The sequence below is a fragment of the Lissotriton helveticus genome, chromosome 7, assembly GCF_964261635.1.
Source record: "Lissotriton helveticus chromosome 7, aLisHel1.1, whole genome shotgun sequence".
In the NCBI taxonomy this organism is placed as follows: domain Eukaryota; kingdom Metazoa; phylum Chordata; class Amphibia; order Caudata; family Salamandridae; genus Lissotriton; species Lissotriton helveticus.
The window spans coordinates 848,054,743-848,078,882 of NC_136068.1; the positions used below are offsets into that span (position 1 = coordinate 848,054,743).

At 39.7% G+C, this 24,140-nt stretch overlaps 1 protein-coding gene across 2 annotated transcripts in view; it reads right to left on the reverse strand.

The window, feature by feature from the left end:
- Window positions 1-2,841: 2,841 nt before the first annotated feature.
- The window catches only part of RANBP17 (RAN binding protein 17), a 1,522,743-nt gene continuing 1,501,444 nt past the window's right edge, over window positions 2,842-24,140 (reverse strand). For both annotated transcript variants that reach the window (XM_078653359.1, XM_078653358.1), the window contains exon 28: window positions 2,842-3,209. In XM_078653359.1, the coding sequence (XP_078509485.1) occupies window positions 3,113-3,209 (97 nt within the window). In that variant the 3' untranslated portion in view covers window positions 2,842-3,112. The remainder of the gene's footprint in view (window positions 3,210-24,140) is intronic.

Genomic DNA, 24,140 nt, shown 5'->3' on the forward strand with positions numbered 1-24,140 from the left:
TGGCCAGAGCATGGAGTGGGGTAAATTGCAAAGACGGTGAGATATCCATGCAATATGGTGAGCATTCCTGAACGCCCATGGAAGTTGTTGCTAGAAATTTCTGGCTCATTCAGTGTGGGTGGGTTGTTTGCCTAAGTATGCCATTGTGGCAGTAGATCATATTTCCCAGTGGGCAAATGTCAAATTTGGTGGGCAGGTCAACACAGAGGCAGTGATAACACTTTTGGGTGAAGCTAGAAAGAAAGTTTGTCGAATAAGGTGCTGAAAGATAATTGCATGCAGTTGGTTTCACATGAAACGGCATCTTTATTGAAGCATTATGGTATCAAGCATGTTTGAACATCATATAGTAATACAAATAGAGATGCATCACACTCAATATTTTCACATGAAAAAAGTCTCGATCAAATTTCAGAATATTCCAGTTCTTCTCTTTATTTTGCTTGTTAAAAACAGAACGCCAAATATTACAGCAGAAATAGCCAACACGTTTCATCCACAAAAATGGACTTCTTCAGGGCTGTAATATAATTGATACAAACAGTATATAAATCTGAATGTGCTTACAAAATCTATACAAAAACATAAACCCAAAAATACTATAAATACATGAACACATAATTGACCATAAAAACAATAAAGACAGTATATTCCCGAAGGACAGAGACATAACTACCAGAGGTGATTTTTAACTTTACAAGTTACATGCATTAAAAAAATTGTACATTTAAAAAAACGGATATACAGGAAATGTGGCTTTTCATAATAGCAAATGAGCAAAGAGCCATTAACCATCTTATTATAAAGAGACTTTCAGAAACCTATGAAATAAACTGTATGTCTCTGTACTTGGGAATATGCTGTCTTTATTGTTTTCTGTGCAATTATGTGCATAGGCTTTGCAGTGCAAGTAAGGCGGCGAGGCTACAAATGGTGTCGTTGGTGCCACGCCTCGTTCAAAGACGTGGACTGGCGTGGTGAAGTTGTAGACTGCTTCAACTTCTTAGGTGTTTCATTTGTGGGACTTACCTGATGACTTGGACTGGGGCAAGGATTGTCGCGATTGTTCAGAGGACCTTCCACACAACCATGATCTTGAACATCGCGGGGTTGTACGATGTTTGGTGGTGAGGAGATTCAAAAAGCATTCCCATAGCACCTTCGGATTCATGGTTTGGCAGTCCTCACAGGTCTTGGAGTCATGGTCTTGCTCCAATCACTACAGACAAACCAAGTGTGGGTCTGTCACAGGCATCTGCCTGTGACAGTCAGCACTGGGTTTGAAGCTGTTTTTTTTTTAGTGGACAACCATAGCAGACCAAGAGAAAAATCTAAAAAATAGCCTAAAAAATACAGCAGAAAAAAGTATGCCTAAATTTGACTGGTGGTAGTCCTCCGGACCTGCACAGACTGGCGAGTAAAAAAAAGAACTGATATCATTACACTGGGGTGACCCCTGTATAAGTACCTAGCATGCCACTTCCGGCGCAGCCAAACAATGTCACCTGCCAGTGCGCAGAAGTACTGCTTAAGCATTCCCAGACCCAGTTGAATGTCTGTGGATAGTTCTAAGATAAGGAATCTGTGACTAGAAATCTCTATCAGATAATATAAACAAGCAATGTCTGAATGGAGCTGCCCTAAACAAGACAACAGCAACAGGGGCTCACACAAAGCCTACTTCTTCTACATTGCTCATGACAAAAGATCTTGGCTGCACACGATTAAAACTGGGAAAGAACAGTACTCCACACTATTTCTAATGCCCTTTTTATACTTATGGCTTATGGGCCACAAACTATGTATTCAAGAAGTAAAGATTAGGACCCACACTTGCAACAACGATTTTGAATAGCTGACAATCAACACTTTTTTCCAGTTACTAAGCAATGCTGTTTTTCTGTATTCCTATACTAGCTACTTATTTCAGTTATATTTGTTTGTCAAAGTGCATAGAATTTTAGGTAATGATCAACATTTATTTCCTGTTGCTCAAGGGGAACACTTACATTTTTTTATTTTTAGAATAAATAACAGTCCATGTATCTGCTCTGAAAAGTCCATCGATTAATGCACTTGCAATTTAATACACACTTTATAGCAAGTAAAGAAATGTACACAGTGATGTGAATGCCATAGATCCTAGAGTGAGCGTTTACCATTCACTATTTGCTTTTGACTTATTTTTCCACAATAATATATCTTCATATTTAATTTCATTGCAGGTGACAATCAATCATTGACAAATTCTTTTATTTGATATGGTGGCTTTAATTTGGATAATTTTATAGAATTATATTGATCTAGAAAACGGAAGACACTACAATTCCATTTTACAAAGTATTTCCATTGCTATAGAAAAATCATTGTTACACTGCAAAACGTATTAAAAAGACAATTTTCTGCGTTCAGATTGACTGCATTTAGAGTTAGGGGATATGCTCATCTCCAGTACTTTTTTATTGATATGTTTTCTGCCTCTGTCCGTGTTTTCAAGTCAGCCTCTTATAAACATGTAATGACTTTCAAAGTTCCCTTTCTTTAATTTAAACCACATATACGTATGTGTGTGTGTGTATATATCACACTACTAATACGTACTAGTTCTATTGCACATTAGAAACTTGAAAGATAATGTTTGAAAAAAATACAAGTATTAAATTTAAGGATGTCAAAAGGGGAGAACAAAGATATGAGGTGTATCTTTATTTTAGTTTAATTTGCCTATGGTCTGTTTAGCAACACATGTTTTGCAAAAAGCAGTTGCAGATGAAAAAGCTTTCTCAATTGTACAGTTAACTAATTTTCCTTGATCAACCATGAATAATTTACGTGCACACGTTTAGATGCAAATAGTATTTATTTTGTTCTTTGGTTACTAATACCACACCATGTTATAGATGTACAAGAATAGAAATAATAAAATTTCATAGAAAGGTTGAAAACGTTTGTAATGTAAGACTGTGACTTCATGTCATTTTTCTAATTAGAAATCTTTTCGGCAAAAATGCTGAATTTATCATTAAAATCAAAACACATTTTGAGTGGGGGGCAACATCTATTTAACAATATTTCCAGAGTCTATCAAATATGGGGCTTATCAAACTCTGTGTCAACTCATCATATCTAAACTGGAAATTTCTGTGTTTCCATCACTTCGTAGTGCTTCTGCTACATCTCTCCGAAAGACCGACATATTCTGAGTGAACCTGCACAAGAAAATGAGAAAGAGTAAATGTCAAATGATTATGTTAACTTGTACAATTCTCCATATGGCATGAGAAAAAAGCTTGGAGGTCATTTAGACCTCGTCCAGTGTTCACCAAGTTGCTAGACGCAGTGCAAGCAATGCTTCCAGCATCCCACCTGCAGCTCACCCACTGGGCTGGCATGGAATTATTTGCCAGAAGTGCAGAATGTCATCTGGTCCACCTTTACATAGTAGGTGGGCATTGGGCATGTATACAGGCATTTTAATTTTTCAAAGATAAACCTGGGCGGTTATTTTTGAAATCTGAAAAAGGAATTTCTTCCCAACTTATGGGAAATACTTGTTTTCTTCTTTGCAGGGACCACCATACCATACATAGCAAACATTTGCAAGAGAAAAACAGCATTGGAATCCCTCCCTAAACAAGGCGGACCATGCTATGCAATGGGCCTGAAGACCTTCAGCTCAGCAAATGTTTCCTAATGGTGGGGGCCACTGAAGATTCACTTTAGGAACTCAGTGGTTCCCACAGAAACTGAATGAGACGTGGAGACAAGAGGTTGGCGTATGAGGCATCTGTCAAAGTTTAGCATATGGCCCATCAAACCCCTTTCGATGTCTCACACATTAAGCAAACGCAATACAAGCGCAATGCAGGCATTTATATACACATAATTAAAAACACATTTAAAGTACAGCTGTCGTTACAAAAGAAAACCACACACAACCACCCCTCTTTGAAATTCCGCATTCATTATTTACTCGGCAAACCTTCATTGCAAACCATAAGTCGCGTTCCAAATGCAATGCTCTAACCTTACCCTGGATGTGACAAACAACTTCAAAATGACAAACCATAATCTTACTAATTACATGATGCATTATCTAAGCAGAACTCTAAATATAGCATGATTTCTTTATATCTGTGTTGTAATTTAAATACGTGGTGTGATATCTATTTAGTTATTGTTATATAAATTGTGAGGGCATAAGAAATGCATTTGGTGTGCAAGTAATGGGAAGAGGAGTTGGTCTAACGGCTTGGGTGGTCTGGGGAACTGGGTTCGAGTCTCGGCAATGACGCTGAACACCCGGTGATTCTGGGTAATTCACTTGGGGCCATATGTATCAACATCCTTATTTACGATTCTCAAATAGCGATTTTTTAGAAATCTCTATTTGAGAATTCAAAAAGGGATGTATGTAAAAAAAAAACGCTATCTTTTAGCGATTTCTTAATTGAGATTAGGAAATTGTGAATCGCAACTAAGGAAAACTTTCGCATTCATTTCTATGGGCCAGGAGGCCCATAGGAATGAATGGGAAGTTATTCTCAATTTGAGATTCGCAATTTGAGAATCGCAAATTGAGAATAATTTCAAGGGTGCGAGGGTGTCATAAGGACACCCTGATGCACCCCTGAAATGTACTTGTGTGCGCATATGGCGCACATACATGCCCTAAGGCAGAGCTCTTCAAACTTGTGTAGGCTGAGCCCCCCCAGCTCATTTTTTTTAAATGTCGGCCACCCCCCACCACCTGACATAAATTTCTGGAACCTCATACACCACATAACCGACCGCCACCTTCATATCCCGGGCCATATCCGGCAAATAATGTCCAACACAATAAGTGTGTTAGGCTAACTGCAGGTTTGTGAGTGGGTGTGGTTAAATGACAGAGGCTTATTACACAGCTCAAAACTCAATCTTCCAGCAGGTACATTAATCACCAGTCCCTGGTGAACCACACCTGAATATGTGATGCCGCTTTTATTGTTGCCTAAAGAATGCTGGATATACAAGGAACTTTGCAGTATCAGACCCCAGTAACAAACCCACCCCCACCTTTCCAGCCTCTCAGAGAAACGCCTGATACTCGGTGCGGTCAGTCCGCCTTGCTACCACCCTCCAATGATGCCCCTCATCTTCGCATAGACAGTCCCTCATGTGTATTTGATTTCTTTTATAGTGCTACTCATCCCAAGTATGTACGGCAGGGTGTTGGAGTGCTTTACATCACACACATATTATATAAAGATAAGGACTCATATAAATGTGAATGTCAATGTTCTGAAGATAATGGGACTACAAGGTGTAATCATTATTCCATCCATCATTCAGACTTTCACCATTCATTAATTTCACTATGTCCTTCCATCTGTGTGCCCACCCATGGCCACACATTTTTAACCATTTGAAAACCTATCCACCATATATCCTTCAATCCATCGTTTCACTCATCCATCCCTGCATCCACCCTTTCACCCTATCCATCTGTATACTCTTTCACTTACTCATCCATCTATCCAGTCAATCACCCTTCAACTCATTCACCCTTTTAGTCATCCATCCATCCTCCCTTTCTCTCTCCATCCCCCTTTCTCTTAGGCATCATCCAGCCTTCCATTCACCCACCCAACCATCTACTCATTCACTCATGAATCCATCCATTGACCCTATCACTCATCCATCCTCTCTCATCCATCCACCCTTTCACTCCTTCACTCATCTACCCTCCCTTTCACTCACTCATCCATCAGTCCACCCTTTCATTCGTCCATCCATCCTTTCACTTATCAATCCATCCATCATTTCACTCATCCATCCACCCATACATCCATCTATTTATCTTTTCTCTAATCCATCCATCCATCCTCCCATTCACCCATCCATCCTTTCTCTCATTATCCATCCATTCACCCTTTCATTCACCCTTTCACTAAACCACTCTGACATCCACCCATCCCTTCACATACATACTCACTCACTCACTCACCCACCATCGAAAACTGGGCAGCACTAAATGGCCCAGCAGTATATTAGGGTGCAATTCCATTACAAAAGCCCACTCCACTTACCTGTTGGTGATCTTCCAAGGCGTCAAGATACCAGCAAACTACTTCACTGCGTGAAATGAAGTGCTTCTTGCCAAAATAAAGAAGATCCAACAAAGCAGGATTGAAGATAATTTAATGATTTATTTAAGTATAATGAAGTCACCACTGGAGTGCGTCATTCCTCCTTGAAGTCCAAACGGAATCTGTAAGTTGAGACCGTTCATACTTCAAGGAGGAGGTTGGAAGCACGAGAATGCTTTTTCAACACTTGCTTGTTTAAATAATAATTACACAGCATGTGCGTATACAACTATTCCGCACATGCCAAGCTTAAACAATAAATAAGTACAGAAAGTGTGTACAATATATATTACACTGCACTGCGGTAAAACCATGAAACAAACAGCAGGAATGAAGAAACAAGTTGGTGTATGCAGCAGTTACTAGCTAGCACATTTCGCGGGACTTCCTGCCATCTATGCTGCTGCAGCCTCATTGGTGGAACGTCAGTGGGTGACATTCCTATGTGTTGATTGGGCTGCTGTTCCGGAGCTGGCCAATCTGAAATCCCCATTTGAAATGGGTACAGAAATACCGAAAGAAAACGACTTGCGATGTGGAAAACAATGGTAGTAGTTTAGGATGGCGTCGCGCCCTCCCTGGGATGGCGCGCCCCACAGTTTGAAGAACACTGCCCTAAGGGCATTTATGTGCGCCACAAGGCACCTTTACAAATGCCAAAATGTGCATTTGTGAAAGAAATCGCAAATTACCACCAACTTCAAGCTGGTGGTAATTTGCGATTTCTTAATGAGAAATCGCACAACTTGGGTGCTTCATACATAGCATTTAGGGAATCGCAATTTGCGATTCCTTAAATGCTGACGCAAAATTGAGGACTCACAAATTTTGCGATTCCTTCATTTTGCGATGCGATTTTAATCATACATCGCATTTTCTGATTTTTTTTGTCGCAAACATTGCTTTTTTGTGAATCGTAGAGTTTGCGACTAAAAAAACATAAGATACATATGCCTTACAAAAAAATGAATGTGTCCTCATAATGCAACTGGTGCTATGTAAAGCACTCTGATACCCGATTTGGGTCAAGTTCGCGCTACATAAAACTCTTTTTAAAAAAAAAGTTATGCTTTTGAGTGGCAAATGTGCAATCTAAGGTTTACATAGTAAACCATAGCTGAGAATTTAGAGGGGGTTGTGGTTTTTAAAGGGGATTTCAGAGTTTTTACATACAATAAGGGTTTATTACCAAAGCTAACCGTACCTACACTAAGACTTTTGGAGTGAGTTTTTCAATGATATACATTCAAAATCTATACTAACAGCTAATCTCCGCTGCACTCGGCCTGTGGGGGAGCACAGCAGGATTTGGCCGCAAGAAATGACCTCCTGCCAGTCTCTCAGCCCAACACACTGTTGGCTGCCAACACTCAATTTGCCCAACCCCCACGGCTACTGATCCCTAATGCTAGTGGCCAGCTGGTGGCTGTGCACAGTTGAGGTGCACAAAACCAATATTTACTTCATTTTTTCAGGGTTTGAGGATCCTGAGACTGCCAAGGGGATCCACAGTATCCAGGGAAGATCCAGAATCGAAAAATTCTGCAACAAAATGTACTTTTTCAGAAATGGTAATACCAGGGGAATAAAACAGAATATGTTGAGAGGAGGGGCACTCCTGGGTTACGCTAATTCTAAACTTTTTGTGAAAATTTTAAACAAAGCGTGCTACTGAGGTAGGCGTAATGTCCCAATCGCGCCTTAAACAAGAACTAATATAACCAAGCGAAACCGCTTTTCCTCTGTGCACTGTTGCTGATCCAAATTGGGAATTAATAGACGAAATTACTCAAATATATAGCAAAAAATTATACAAAAAGGCTCAGCTTGTGACTTAGTTCAATACTTTTTTGTAGGCTGTCATGCGACCCGGAAGAACTGAAGTTAACTACACATGTCATCCGTTAAAAAAATACTAATAACGGACAATGGATGTTAGGCTGAATTCAGGGACCGCTAAGTGTCTGGAGGTGCTGAGCTTGAAAGGATGACTGAAAGAAGCATGTCCTGATCTACTTGCCGATACTGCCCCTGATGAAGGGCCGTGTGGCCCGAAATGCATTGGGCATTTCTTGAAAGAATGTAATGGATTGCAAAAGGACTGTATTGAAAATTCAGACTAAACATTATGGAATGTAATAATGTTTCGTTGGACTACATATGTTCAGTAAAAAAGTATTGAACTAAGTCACAAGCTGAGCCTTTTTGTATACTTTTTTGCTATATATTTGAGTAATTTCGTCTATTAATTCCCAATTTGGATCAGCAACAGTGCACAGAGGAAAAGCGGTTTCGCTTGGTTATATTAATACCAGGGGAATCCCTCTGGGGGTACACACATGGGCCTATGGATCAGGGTATGCCCCCTGTCAGTAAGTGGGTTATTAATTTGGCATGGGAGTACCCTTACCAACTTAATAAATACACCCTGGTTAGGTCTCAAAACAGTTCTAAGTTTTAACTCTGCTTATCCTGGTGGCTATAGTATAAGCAATCAGCAATTTCCCCCAAAAATGTGTGCTTCATTTAAGCAGTGCCAACTTATTTAGAAAAAAATAAAATAAGGTTCCCAAACCAATAGAACAAAAGAGAACAGTTCATGAGTAAAAAGACTCCAAAATTATTAAAATTGGATAAGGGGAACCAGAGATATGAGTTTTAAGGCAAAAAGCATCTAGAAAATATAAAGAGCCAACCAAAAGTATCAGTTTGCAGTTAGCGGGGAACTAGGCATTATTTCAGCCAACAGTGAAGCAATGTATGTCTGACCGCTTATTTTGGTTTTATGTCATCTTGTCATGCCCCATAGAAACACTGGATTTACTCTGGCTGTTCGTGTACATGATTTATACTATTGGCTAATGCCACGGTTGAGGAACACACTCTGAATAACGTCACAGCCTTCAGTGTCTTTTAAAGCACTATGAGATTTATGAGTAAGTAGGGTTCATACACTGAATTCCTCTGTTTTGATTTGACTCTGAGGACGCCATACTAACGATTGGCCTTCATGTTTTATGTAATTAGTTGCCCTTCAGGAGTGGATTCTCCTCTAGAGGCGAATTGTTTAGAATTTACCACTCAGCTATTAGTTTTGATCACTATCAGTCTATTATTGGGCACACTTGTGAGACTTTTTTACTTTGTCTTGAAAAGGTTCGGCTATTCTAGGAAACACATTGGCTGCACACAATCGTTTCCTTCTCTTGGATGTCATTTCCATGGAGCATGATTTTTTAATCAGTTTTTAACTCAGATGAGGGTTCCTTTTACTTCAAAAACGCCATCTCCAAAGTCTTGGAGATGGTTTTCCTTTCTTTTCTCTCTTATCCACAACAGATGTATAATGCTTTTAACAGGCACTTTTTTGATTCTTCTACTTTTGACCCTTTGCTATTATGTGTGGTAGGGTCTTTAATGTATCTTCATTAAATATTGTGGTCCTGAAGATGATCTTGTGGATTTTGAACGTATGAGACCGAAACGTTGACGAACCACTCATCTCTCCTTTAGACTATTCTTGTGAAATTCACAAATGTCTTAAATACTAAGACAGACATTGATGTGTTTTCACTAAACAGTGAGCCTTCGGTACATTGCCAAATGTTAACCCCTTGTGTGCGCATGACGGAACCACGTCGTCATGAGCCACGGGCAGCGTGTGCTCATGACGGCGTGGTTCCGTCATGCGGCTGTCGCTCAGCGCACGCAGCATTAATTCCCCGCCTAAGCAGGCGAATTAATGAGCGGGCGGTGCCGTGACGGAACCACGCCATCATGAGCACACGTTGCCCGTGACTCATGATGGCGTGGTTCCATCACAAGCACAGCAGCGCCGCTCTCAACCCCCACCTCCGCACCGCAGAGAAATTCATGCCACGGCGAAGGGGTTAAAGAGCAACAGTATGAAGCTTTTTTGGATAACACATTGCCAATGTACCATCTATTATAACCATCTTCGAACCCCTTCATTTACTATGTGTTTGAATCAAATACAATTTGTCTAATTCAAAAGCATATATGCCTGTCTTTGTGATTCATTCAACAGTTTACTGTTCACAATTTGTAACAAATGTATATATGATGTCACCCAAGGACATCCCTAGCTAACTTAAACGTTATAATTCCTCTTTTGAATGATTCCCTGTTGGCAGTTTACCCTGCCTAATAGTTGATACCCAAGCCCACAAGGGAATATTGGGTTGACCTTTTTCATACTAAAAGTTATAAGCAAAGCAGATATTGCCTTTTCAATGGAAACCCAGACTTAACCAGAGTCGCTATTCCTGACCCTGTACCTAGTCCGATAGTGACAGTGGCAATGAATTTAAGGTTGAAACACACTTCCATAATAAAGGGATCTTTTGTTTTCTTAATAACTTTGGCACAGTTCAATGATTCTGTATGAAACTCCCTCATACCCCAACCCCCCAAAAATGTGCACCCGCTTTGGGTTCTTCAAGGCACGTTTTGAGCGGGATAGTGAAAGGAGGACCAAAAAAATAGGGAGTCCCAAACATGCAATTTCTCATTCCAACTGATATATGATTATTTCCTTATTAATACAGAAAAAAGACTAAATGGAATTACACCAAATTTAGTATGAAGGTAGAGCTATACTTATAATTTGTGTTTTTCTTGGTTTGGTGTACATCGTTGAGTAGTTTAAAAAAAAGATCAGCTTATAAAAAGGTGCTCAGGTTGGACATGTTACATTTTTAGAGGTATGTATACTGTTAATTCACAGAGCATCTGCAGTAGTGCTACTAAGGACTTCTGTTGCTCCAAAATGTGAAAAATATTCACATGTGATTGGCTGAGAGAGTTTTTTTTCCTTCAGTCAGTCATTTTGGATCCATTATTCTATCTGAAACAATCTCACTGGATGGCTGCAGCATTGAAAGTAAATGTTGCAACCGCCTTTACAGGTTATAAGAACTCAGTGCACACATCATTACAATCAAAAGGTAGGACACGGTGTCTCCTAGACCAATGTGGCGGTGCTCCCAAAGAGTTCTTCTCTGCTTACATTTATTAACAAGCATTTACAATGCAACGGTCTCGCCTTCGGAAAAGTTAGAGCTATTGGCTTTGTAAATGACAAACTTTTTATTTATGTGTTGGTTTTGAAAACAGATAAATATATGGCATTGTCATTTACAATCCCAATAGCTTAATCTCTCGCAAATACGAGACCTATTGCATTTGCACCACACCCACACACAGAGAGCCACACACCCACACATAGAGAGTCACACACACACACACAGAACCACACACACACACACACAGAGCCACACACACAGAGTCACACACACACAAACACACAGAGCCACACACACACCCTCACCCCGGGGACTCTCCTTATTTACAAATGGGTCATTTGAGGCCCCCACCAACTCCCAGAGCTCACCCGTTGCTTTCCTCAGTCCAGATCAGCCGGTGCGCTGGCGTCCATTAACCTCACATTTGGGCCATTGTATTCATCACGTCAGTAAGTGGCAAGTCAGGGGGTGGTCAATTATGCGCCAGCAGAACTTCAATGGAACATTATTATATAAAAGTGTAGGACTATTAAGTCTGCATTGCCAAATAAGAAGATCTGCAGCAAAATAATGACCTCCACAACCATGCCGCCTATCCCATAGTTACTTGTTATTTTCTCGTTTACTTAATAAAAATATATATATAAATAAATGTGCGTGCCCCCAGCTCCCGCCGGACCAGGTTAAAAACCGATGGAGGTGAAGTTTGTTTTTAAACCAGGATCTGCCCGGCAAAGTCATGTGACCGGACAAAGCCGGACTCATGAGCCTGAGCAGCAGAACCGCAAACGGAGGGACTGATCAAGCTCACGCACTTAATAAAACACTGAAAGGAGACGCGGGCCCACCATAGTCAGCAACGACAACCAACAGAGGGCGGGAGAATTCAAATATATTGTTACGCTGGCGTTGCTCTAGAACTCCCCACTATCCAGACAGAACCACCTCTCCATTACTGCTTCCAACACCACTAGCATTTCCCCGCCAATAGGCCGGGCGGCCTATCTAGGCCTCTTCCGGGTCGCACACCACTCGCTTAAGTCCCAGATCAAGGGAAGAAAGGCCGAAATGGGGCGCTGGCCCAGAGCGAGTCGGCTGACTCCCGCACAATATGACTATGGCTGCGTACCTCCAAATCGTGGCCTTTTGTTGTTGAAATTCTTTAGGCACTGGTTGTCTAGTTTCTAGCTGTCGGCCATGGTGAGTTAGGGACTCCGGGCAACGCTGCACTGTCGGTTGGGTGGAAGAGACGGAGGGCGGCGGAACTCACAGCTGGTTCTCTGCGCTGTGTGCACGGCAGTCGGAACATTAGGTTTCCTCGCTGGTTGTTTGGGCGGAATGCTGGCACAGACGGGGGAAGCCTCTCACTGGGAGGTGTTGGCGTTATTTCAATACCATTGAAATCTGTAATTTAAAGATGGCTTTCAGTGCTGATGGGTGTGGTGTTACTGCGTGCATTGGCAAAAATTCCGGTGCTAACAGGAATATTTCTGCTGCACAATTCTGGGTTTTAACCTGCTGCAGAGTATCGAAGAATGGTTTCTGTGCACTGGTTTATCTCTATCACTGGATGATATTTTATTACACTAAATTGGCTGATAAGGCTGAAGCCACACTCGCTTGTGCGTATTTTCATGAGGACAAAAAAAATAAAAAACGTCCCGACGCGCTCGCCATTTCTCACTTAGCCCCGTCCTTTGCACACTGGGTGGCGTGTTTTTCTTTCTCCCCTCTTCTCCATTGGCTGGAATGTAAACAACGGGCGTGTTTTTGACTGTTGTTGTTACATTTCAGCCAATGGAGAAGAATGAGAAAGAAACGAAAAAACATGCCCCTCAATCCGAAAAAGACGGGGCTTAGATGGAAGAAATGACATCACTAAAACCTCTTCTCCAATGGCTGGCCGCTGTTTAGGAAGCTAGCCAATGGAGAAGAGGGGCGGGGTTTACCCTCGCTGTTAAGAAACATAAAATCTCGCCAGCGAGACTGTGCATGTGCGCAGCCTACGCTAGCCGAGACCTAAAAACAAATTATACTGCTGTCACGGGATCTGCAGATCCAAGTGGTTGGAACCACGGACATTAGTGAGGCTCCTGGTTCTCTAGTTGCGAAATAGGAACAGTGGTCCCAGGGCAAGCCTTGTAGCCTAGTGCTGTTGACAAGTGCAAGCTTTACTGTGCGATGTAGGGACTGCAGTACCAGAAGGAAAGCTGCAGTTCTGGCATAGTTCAGTTAAGGAAGCTTGGGTCTTCGGTATCAGGATGCAAAGCTTGACCTGGGACTGAAGTAAAAAAAATATATATAAAGGTAAACAAAAAAAAATGGTTTAGCTGCAGACCAGACCGTGTAGTCAACCAACATTTTTCCGGCTGGGCACAGTAGGGGCTGGCTTTCAGTGGCAGGTCGAGCGCAGTGCATGGCTCAAAGCCGCCCACAGAGGGTTGTGCTCAGAGACCTCCTCTTGGGTGTGACACAGGATCATAAAATCTCAACACTGCACTGAAAACAAACAAAGGCTTAAGTGAATTTATGGGGTTGGTACGGATGTGGTTGGCTGAGAGAGTTGTTTTTCCTTAAGTCAGTCATCTTTTCATTCCTGCCAACTTCCTAGCAAGCACTTGACCATAGCTCTGGTGCCTCGGGTACTGTTTTTTGTACCTTGTTTGAGGTTTGATTGATACCCCAGTATCAAAAATTCGGAAACCTTTGCGATAGGTGATTGGTGGACAAAATGGATGCTATTACCTTACACTTTCGTTCATATCGGGAGAACATTGTTTACAGGATAAGTTCGATGTGACGCTTAAGATTTGAAATCTAATTGGAACTGGGGACGGAAATAGAAGATCAATTTCACGAGTCGCGATACTGTTGACTTTGCCCTGAAGAAGTCCAGGGTGTTGGACGAAACGCATTGGCTGTTTGATTAGCCCATATTTATAAAAACCTTTGAAACAACATACAGAATCAAATGAAGATTTATACGTAATTTGGAAACCCTTCCTCTTTGGACTGCTTATTTTTCTATAGATACGATTTGGTGCACCTTATTGTGTGTTTATACAACCCAAGGGAAGTGAAGGAGACATTCAGGAACTACTATGAAGAACTATACAGTAAATCGAGTCCGAAGATGCGGGAGAACACAGTTGGTTTTAGAACACCTCTGGATCTTAAAGACTTTGGTACCCAGCCTGAGGGAGGGCCTATGAGGACCAGTGATAGCAATGGAAATCTGCGCAGCGATCAAGGAGCTGGCTAAGTGAAAGACTCCGGGACCAGATGGTAGAGTTTTACTCCATTGATGCACAAACGCTAGATCCGAATTATCTCCCTCCACTAGAGATGCCTGGTCATACCCCTCCTGAAGACAAAACATCGGAGCTGCAAATGTCAGATTTCCATCCCCTCTCCATGCTTAATGATGACTTTAAAGTCTTAAGCAAGCTGCTGGCCTCCTGACTCCTACCCTTTATGACTGCCTGATACATGGGGATCAGAACGGATTTATGCAGACCAGGTCCACCTCTGGGAACCTGCGGTAGCTTATTCACAGTATGTATCATCCTGAACGGAACTAATACCCAGTATGCTCGTATCCTGCCATTAAACCTAGTAAAGGTATTTGACTCGGTAAGATGGGACTTCCTACATACCACAATGGAACACATGGGACTAAGGGAGGAATATATGATGTTACTCCGCTAACAATCACTCCGCATACTATCACCACAAAATATTTACCACGCAAAGTCAATCACCCCGCAATTTATGACAACGCAAACTTTTACCACGACTATACTTTTACCACGCATGCCATTACAACGGAAAGGCATGCGTGGTAAAGGTATACTCATAGTAAAAGGTTTAAAGGTAAGTGAGAGTACCCTGCAAAGAACACTAACCTACACTACACAAACACTACCCTACACTACACCTACACCACAACACTACCCTAAACCCTAAAACACTACCCTCACTACACAAACACTACCCTACACTACATCACTACCACAACACTACCCTACACTATACAAATACTACCCTACACTACACAAACACTACCATAAACCCTAAAACACTGCCCTACACTACACAAACACTAGCCTACACTACACAAACAATACCCTAAACCCTAAAACACTACCCTATAAAACTACCCTACACTACACAAACACAACCCTACACCAACACCACAACACTACCCTAAACACTACCCTACACTACACAAACACTACCCTACACTAAATAAACACTACCCTAAACCCTAAAACACTACCCTACACAAACACTAGCCTACACTACACAAACACTACCCTATAACACTACCCTATACTACACAAACACTACCCTACACTACACAAACACTACCCTACCCTACACCAACACAACACTACCCTAAACCCTAAAACACTTCCCCACACTACACATACATAACCCTACACTACACTAAACCCTAAAACACTACCCTACCCTACACTACACCAACACTACCCTACACTATACCAACACTAACCTAAACCCTGAAACACTACCCTACACTACACAAACACTACCGTAATCCCTTAAAAATTAACCCCCACCCCAGGCCCATTCCCCCTACCTATCTCCCATCGTGGTTTCTCTCTCCTTCTCCTTCCTGCATCATGTCGTCTTTCTGTGAGGGGCGGTGCACGTCGACGTGAATTGCCCAAATTCTTTTTTTTCCACAACGTATGTGCATTTACCATACATGGGATAACAAAATATTGGGAGAAACCCTTTTTAAGAAAAGGGAATGGGTTTATATTCAACAAATACACAAATCCCTTTTCCTTGTTTTGTAAGGAAAAAATCTCACGTGGTCTATTCTATTCTGGAGCTGTTACATTAATCACCGGTGTGGTAGGTAGAGAGTGGAGTCAGATCAAATTAACAAATTTACATATATAAGCTATCATTTATACGTACAATGTTATATATTATCACAGAAGTAAGTTCAATCAAAATGCAATGTGGGCAAAAAGTTGGCAAAGGAATAGCGTGTTTTTCTTATTTTATTTATCAAACAATATATTATATTTCCATTATTACGATAAAACCATCAATTTATTAAAAAACCATTACAATACATAATAAAACACTTTGTGTTCTAAGGCGAAAATTGACGACGCGGCATTTCGGTGAAATAAGGTCGTCACCTTCTTCAGGACAATAGTTTCAAGTTAAAAACAATCTAAATCAAGAAAAATATATAAAAGCATACATTATATTAAAACTGAATTACACCATTTGTCCACTACATCCATTTTATAACTGTTTTTTATTCAAACAAGCTCTCTGCCCTTATCCAAGTATCCGCACTGTTCATATCTACACCTTCATACATCTTAAGATAATTATCTGTTCACCAAGACAATTTGTTAACATTAACAAGATTTTCACTCCATCCCCAGTCTTTTTAAATAGGTTCCTTAGTTGCACTAGCGACATTCTACAAGTTCACATATTGTCTAGAATCTAATCTTTAATACATTTGTGATCATTTAGTTGATCTGATATTTGTTAATTTGTGGACTCTCTCAGAAAGCTGGCACCGTTTAAGTATCTACTCTGTAGATATAACTCTCTCTCCCCATATTGGGGATGTGATAACATAGCTAAATTGATCTTATTTACTTCGCTGCCTGGTTCAATCGGCCTTGCCTGTGGTTGCTGTGATTTTCATGCTATCCACCATAGATACTACAAATGTAAAGAGGACTAATTAAATTGTTGTTTATGATAAATCATTAGACTTCCTCTCAATTCCAACAGAACATTACTTCCTATTATTAGTACCTTAAAATGGAGTTTTGGGTTTGTTCATTTACCCCAAAAAGTACTGGTACTTTTCCTCTTGTTTAGTTGTTTTTGATTATCGCCAACTATCAGGGTTGAATTTGAAGATTATTCTTAATACATCACTTCTATGGGTTTACCGAGTATATATTATTTTTTTAAATTTATTATAAAGGGTTTACCAAGTATATAAATATATATTTTATTTATTATAAAGGGTTGGAAAACTCAGTACCTGGAATAGAATCTGGAAGGTCCTCAGTTTTAAGTTAGAGCTCCTGTAGTAATGTTCTTCAATGTTCCTTCCTACGGGTATATTATAATTAATTTTTAATGAATAAGATCAATCTTGATGTAGTTCCAATTGGGCATTAGACATGTTCTTACCTCAGTCATAATGTGAGGCTACAAACAGGACCGGTCGTCTTCCCTCTTTTTTTCTCCTCAATTCTAAATGGCAAATAATCAATATTAGCCTTATCATCTAGTTATTGATCACCTATCTGCGTTCTAGTTGGCTGCATCCCTGGTTCTTACCTTGGGGGTGAGATTAAGAGCCCATATCCTGAATTGCTCGTGATTTTAGATTGTATGGTATTTTGCTTTGTAGACTCCCCAATCCTATTCAAAATAAAATAAAAATAAAAAACATAACCTAATTATTGGAGGGTCTGGTTATGTCCTTCTCAGGGCAGGCTTCTAATTATCTACCTTCTGAGTGACTTACTTGTAAGGTGTCTCATCTGGTGCTCTGCACGATCCGTCCTGCTCTCATCTCTGGCTGTAACTGACTTGTGATCTTTGGATGCTCTCTTTTTATACACCCCCTAATTGCTCATTGAGTTCTTAATTGTCAATTATATGGCTCCAAGTTCATAAGAAGCGTTTGTATTCGTTTCTACGGTGGCCATCTTGGAGTGTATGCCCACATTATCTGTTTTGTGGGTCTATATGTTATATTCATCATATCTTTCCTCATAGTATAGTTTTAATGTGAGTTCTTGCCCCAAAGTTAATTGTGGGTTTATTTTGGGAATTAGATTAGTTCTCATCTGGTTCTGTTACTAAAGCTGCTCTCCGCGCAACCAATCTTTACGTTACCGATATTGGCCTTCAGGGCTATTGACAGGGGTGTGTCATTTAGATCATAACCGAAAACGGCGAAAATAAAAAATTCGGTCTCTTTAGTGTTCGTTTACATTCATTCCTTGTATTTGTTTGCATTATATTTGTCACAGTATTGTGGTGGCCATCTTTAAGTGTCTGATTGTGCCGCGATCTTTACTTTTATATATTCTACATGCTGGTTGTACACGTTTGGACACAGTGTCCTATCTTGTCAAATGTTATTTGCAGATTTTCGCTCATTTTGACATGTGCGGCTCGATATATTAAATAAAAAAGATATACGAGCGTGGATTTTCAAAAACGAGTGCGACAATTCTGTGCTCGTATGTATTTTACTTGCTGTAACATTTGTGACTCATTTACTACCGTATCCCTAAAAATAAGCCAAATGTGGACTTGTATTCTCAGTCTTTTCAGTTCCCACGTTACGTTTAGCTGTAAAAAGTGGAATAAGTTTAATACCACACATTATTGTATCTGCGGCGGCCATCTTTAAATTTGCCCTGATTAGCGGTCTTCCTTTACTTTTATATATTCTTAAAGCTAGTTGTACACGTATAGACATGGTATACTCACTTGTCCATTATTATTTGTAAATTATTGGTCATTTAGACATATACGGCTCGGTAGTTACATAAATCAAAAAATACGAGCACCTGTTTTCAAAAAAACGAGTTCGGCAATTCTGTGCTCGTATGTCTTATAAATACTGCTTTAATCATGACTTATTTTCTACTGTTTTTCCTCAAGGCAAGTCAAATGTGAAATTATATTCTTAATCTTTTTAGTTTCAGCGTTGCGTTGGCTCGGACGGGTGTAGTAAGTTTTAGTTCCCCATGCTATCAGATCTGCGGCGGCCATCTTTAGATGTGCGCTGTTAATTGTCTTCCAGATTATTTTGGGCTTGTCCTTTATGTATCTACTTTAATATTGCCCTTACTATTTTTCACTTTAAATAAAAATTTCTCCTCATTCTTGGTCAGGTCAGATTCTGCTTGTGAATGGATTCGATCTATTAAATCCTTATTTGTATGGCTATACATTGTTTTACATTGCTCGCGGTGGTGATGATGAGCGTTGATGCAAAATATACGTTTATGCATTTTTGGCATAATGAGTCCGGTTTGAGTGTCCTATTGATCCTCGAGATTTCCCCCATGATTCACTGGTTTGTAATTAAGAGGCTTGAATTATATTATCCCCACCCTTGTTATTGTGACGGCCATCTTTTTACGTGCATTATTTTCAATGTTTCCTATATTTTGTGTTGGTCCTTATCCATATATTATATGGTATTCAGGGATTCCATTGAAAAAATGTATCGTTAATATTACTTAGTAATCATTATGATTGTCCTTGATCAATGCTGAAATCCTGTTGTAACCCCCTGTATATGTTTGGTTTTATCTGACTTGATGATCTAATTACAAGACCATTTGTTAACCCCAAAAGTTATTTAAGACGTGATCATAAGTGTTTATCTTTTATGTGGTGTTCAGCAGTTCAATTAAGAGATGGTATGGGAGTCTGTCTGTTAACTTAGTTGTGGCTCTCCTATGTGGGGTTGTTATGATCTTTTGGTCATCTTAAGTACAGTTTATAAGATTCTTTCCCGTTCTTCTCGGCTATGGAGACCACTTCTATATGTGTCAAATTTAGACATATAGTATTGTTCTCTCTTTTTCCACTTTGTATTGAGGTTGCCCCCTCTGTTGTTTAGTCTCACTGCTTATATAATACACCACTTCAGTTCTTCTACCTTATGTTTTTCTGTCTCCAAGTGTTCAACTAAGGGCACTTTGGGGCGTGTGGTTCAAATGGCTGATTTGTGCTCATTTAACCGCAATCTGATTTCACTCGAGGTCTCCCCAATGTATGCTTTGTCACATGGGCATATTATCATGTAAATTACATTCTGGGTCCTACAGTTTACCAAATTTTGCTGGTTGTGCCTTATTCCTTTGTATAAAACTGTGGATCCCTTTATTATCATGTCACAGTTTTTGCAGGAGCCACAGGGGTAGTTGCCTACTGGAGTTTTTCCATCTAGAGTGCCTACATTGTTTCTGTTCCCTTTGTCTAGGTACGTGTGTACCAGGCAATTTCTTATAGTTTTGTTTCGTCTGAACGCGAATATCGGTCTCGGAAGAGACTCTGCGTCCGCATTGTTAAGCAGGTGCCAATTTCTGTTGATCAAATTTTCGACCTTGCTACTGATGTTGGAGAAGTTCGTCACACAGACTATTTGGTTGTCCATAGCTCCTCCTTTTTGTTTTGGTTCAAATAGGCTTTCTCTGTTGTAATACTTGTCTCTTTTGTACACTTTTTGGACCACTTTTTAGGGTATCCTCTCTCTGTGAATTTTTTAGTTAGGACCTTGGCATGTTTCTCAAATTCATATATGTCTGTACAGTCTCGCCTCACCCTGAGGAATTGGCTGGCCGGGTGATAGCTCTGAAAATGCAACATAGTGTTGCGGTCAGTGGGCTTGGTGAATAATTCTACCTGTAACATTCCTTCAACGTCTTTTATTTTTATATCTAAGAAGTCATAGGTTTGATTAAATTCTCATCCCCAAGGTTGTTCCAATGTATGAAGGCTATCAAATCTTCTTCACTTCCTCTCCATATAAAAAATACATCATCAATAAAACGTGACCATTTATCCACGTTTTCAAAAAATGCGGCCACTTCGTTGAAAATATGTAGTTCCTCAAAGGCGGCTACATAAAGGCATGCCAGGCTTTTGATTTATGTAACTACCGAGCCATATATGTCTAAATGACCAATAATTTACAAATAATAATGGACAAGTGAGTATACCATGCCTATACGTGTACAACTAGCTGTAAGAATATATAAAAGTAAAGGAAGACCGCTAATCAGCGCAAATTTAAATATGGCCGCTGCAGATACAATAATGTGTGGTATTAAACTTATTCCACTTTTTACAGCTAAACGTAACGTGGGAACTGAAAAGACTGAGAATACAAGTCCACATTTGGCTTATTTTTAGGTAAACGGTAGTAAATGAGTCACGAATATTACAGCAAGTAAAATACATACAAGCAAAGAATTGTTGCGCTCGTTCTTTTGAAAAAACGCGCTCGTATATCCTTTTTATTTAATATATCGAGCCGCACATGTCAAAATGAGCGAAAATCTGCAAATAACATTTGAATGTAGAATATATAAAAGTAAAGATCGCGGCACAATCAGACACTTAAAGATGGCCACCACAATACTGTGACAAATACAATACAAACAAATACAAGGAATGAATGTGGTCGGTAAACTAACACTACAGAGACCGAATTTTTGATTTTCGCCGTTTTCGGTTATGATCTAAATGACACAACCCATGTCAATAGCCCTGAAGGCCAATATCGGTAACGTAGAGATTGGTTGCGCGGAGAGCAGCTTTAGTAACAGAACCAGATGAGAACTAATCTAATTCCCAAAATAAACCCACAATTAAGTTTGGGGCAAGAACTCACATTAAAACTATACTATGAGGAAAGATATGATGAATATAACATATAGACACACAAAACAGATAATGTGGGCATACACTCCAAGATGGCCACCGTAGAAACGAATACAAACGCTTCTTATGAACTTGGAGCCATATAATTGACAATTAATAACTCAAAGAGCAATTAGGAGGTGTATAAAAAGTGAGCATCCAAAGATCACAAGTCAGTTGCAGCCAGAGATGAGAGTAGGACGGATCGTGGAGAGCACCAGATGAGACACCTTACAAGTCACTCACTCAGAAGGTAGATAATTAGAATCCTGCCCTGAGAAGGACATAACCAGACCCTCCAATAATTAGGTTATGTTTTTTATTTTAATTTTTATTTTAAATAGGATTGGGGAGTCTACAAAGCAAAAGAGCATACGATCTAAAATCAGGAGCAATTGAGGATATGGGCTCTTAATCTAACTCCCAAGGTAAGAACCAGAGATGCAGCAAACTAGAACACAGATAGGTGACCAATAACTAGATGATAAGGCTAATATTGATTATTTGCCATTTAGAATTGAGGACAAAAAAAGGGGGAAGACGACCGTCCTGTTTGTAGCCTCAAATTAATACTGAGGTAAGAACATGTCTAATGCTCAATTAGAACTACATCAAGATTGAGCTTATTCATTAAAAATTAATTATAATATACCCGTAGGAAGGAACATTGAAGAACATTACTACAGGAGCCCTAACTTAAAACTGAGGACCTTCCAGATTCTATTCCAGGTACTGAGTTTTCCAACCCTTTATAATAAATAAAAAAAATATATATATATACTCGGTAAACCCATAGAAGTGATGTATTAACAATAATCTTCAAATTCAGCCCTGATAGTTGGCGACAATCAAAAACAACTAATCAAGAGGAAAAGTACCAGTACTTTTTTGTGGTAAATGAACAAACCCAAAACTCCATTTTAAGGTACTAATAATAGGACGTAATGTTCTGTTGGAATTGAGAGGAAGTCTAATGATTTATCATAAACAACAATTTAATTAGTCCTCTTTACATTTGTAGTATCTATGTGGATAGCATGAAAATCACAGCAACCACAGGCAAGGCCGATTGAACCAGGCAGCGAAGTAAATAAGATCAATTTAGCTACGTTATCACAACCCCAATATGGGGAGAGAGAGTTATATCTACAGAGTAGATACTTAAACGGTGCCAGCTTTCTGAGAGAGTCCACAAATTAACAAATATCAGATCAACTAAATGATCACAAATGTATTAAAGATTAGATTCTAGACAATATGTGAACTTGTAGAATGTCGCTAGTGCAACTAAGGAACCTATTTAAAAAGACTGGGGATGGAGTGAAAATCTTGTTAATGTTAACAAATTGTCTTGGTGAACAGATAATTATCTTAAGATGTATGAAGGTGTAGATATAAACAGTGCGGGCACTTGGATAAGGGCAGAGAGCTTGTTTGAATATAAACCAGTTATAAAATGGATGTAGTGGACAAATGGTCTAATACAGTTTTAATACAATGTATGCTTTATATATTTTTCTTGATTTAGATTGTTTTTAACTTGAAACTATTGTCCTGAAGAAGGGGATGACCTTTTTTTACCGAAACGCCGCGCCGACAATTTTCGCCTTAGAACATAAACTGTTTTATTATGTATTGTAATGTTTTTTTAATAAGTTGATGATGTTTTATCATAATAATAGAAATATAATATATTGTTTGATAAATAAAATAAGAAAAACACGCTATTCTTTTGCCAAGTTTTTGCCCACATTGCATTTTGATTGAACTTACTTCTGTGATAATATATAACATTGTACATATAAATGATAGCTTATAAATGTAAATTTGTTAATTTGATCTGACTCCACTCTCTACTTACCACACCGTTGATTAATGTAACAGCTCCAGAATAGAATAGACCACGTGAGATTTTTTCATTTACCATACATACCTTTACAACGATTGTCATTGTAAAGGCATGCACGATAAATGCACATGCGGTGTAAAAAATGCAGAGTAATGGTATGCAGGGTAGGTGCACTATGCGAAGAAAAGGTATGCGGGGTCAAATCTGCGTTGTAAAACATTCGTTGTAAACGATATTTACCCTAGGGGAGAGATGGACTAAGAGGGTGAAACTACTATACACACACCCAACAGCAAGTGTTAGAACCAATGGTGTGATATCAGAAGCATATAATATCGATAGAGGAACTAGAAAGGGCTTCCCACTTTCCCCATTACTATTTGCTTTGGCAATTGAGCTGCTAGTGGCAGCCTTTTGACAGCAAGGACACCTTCAAGGCATACAGCTGGGAGGAAAGAGGCATGTAATTTCCCTCAATGCCAATGATTTGCTGCTATACTTGAAAGACGGAGGCCGGGGGCATAACAGGTGTTGACCCTGTTAAATAACTATGCTGTACTAGCTGTACTCAGACTTAATAAGACTAAGACCCATAGCAAAAACAAAAGCAACTATCTTAGAAAGCGAGGTTGGTCCCACCGC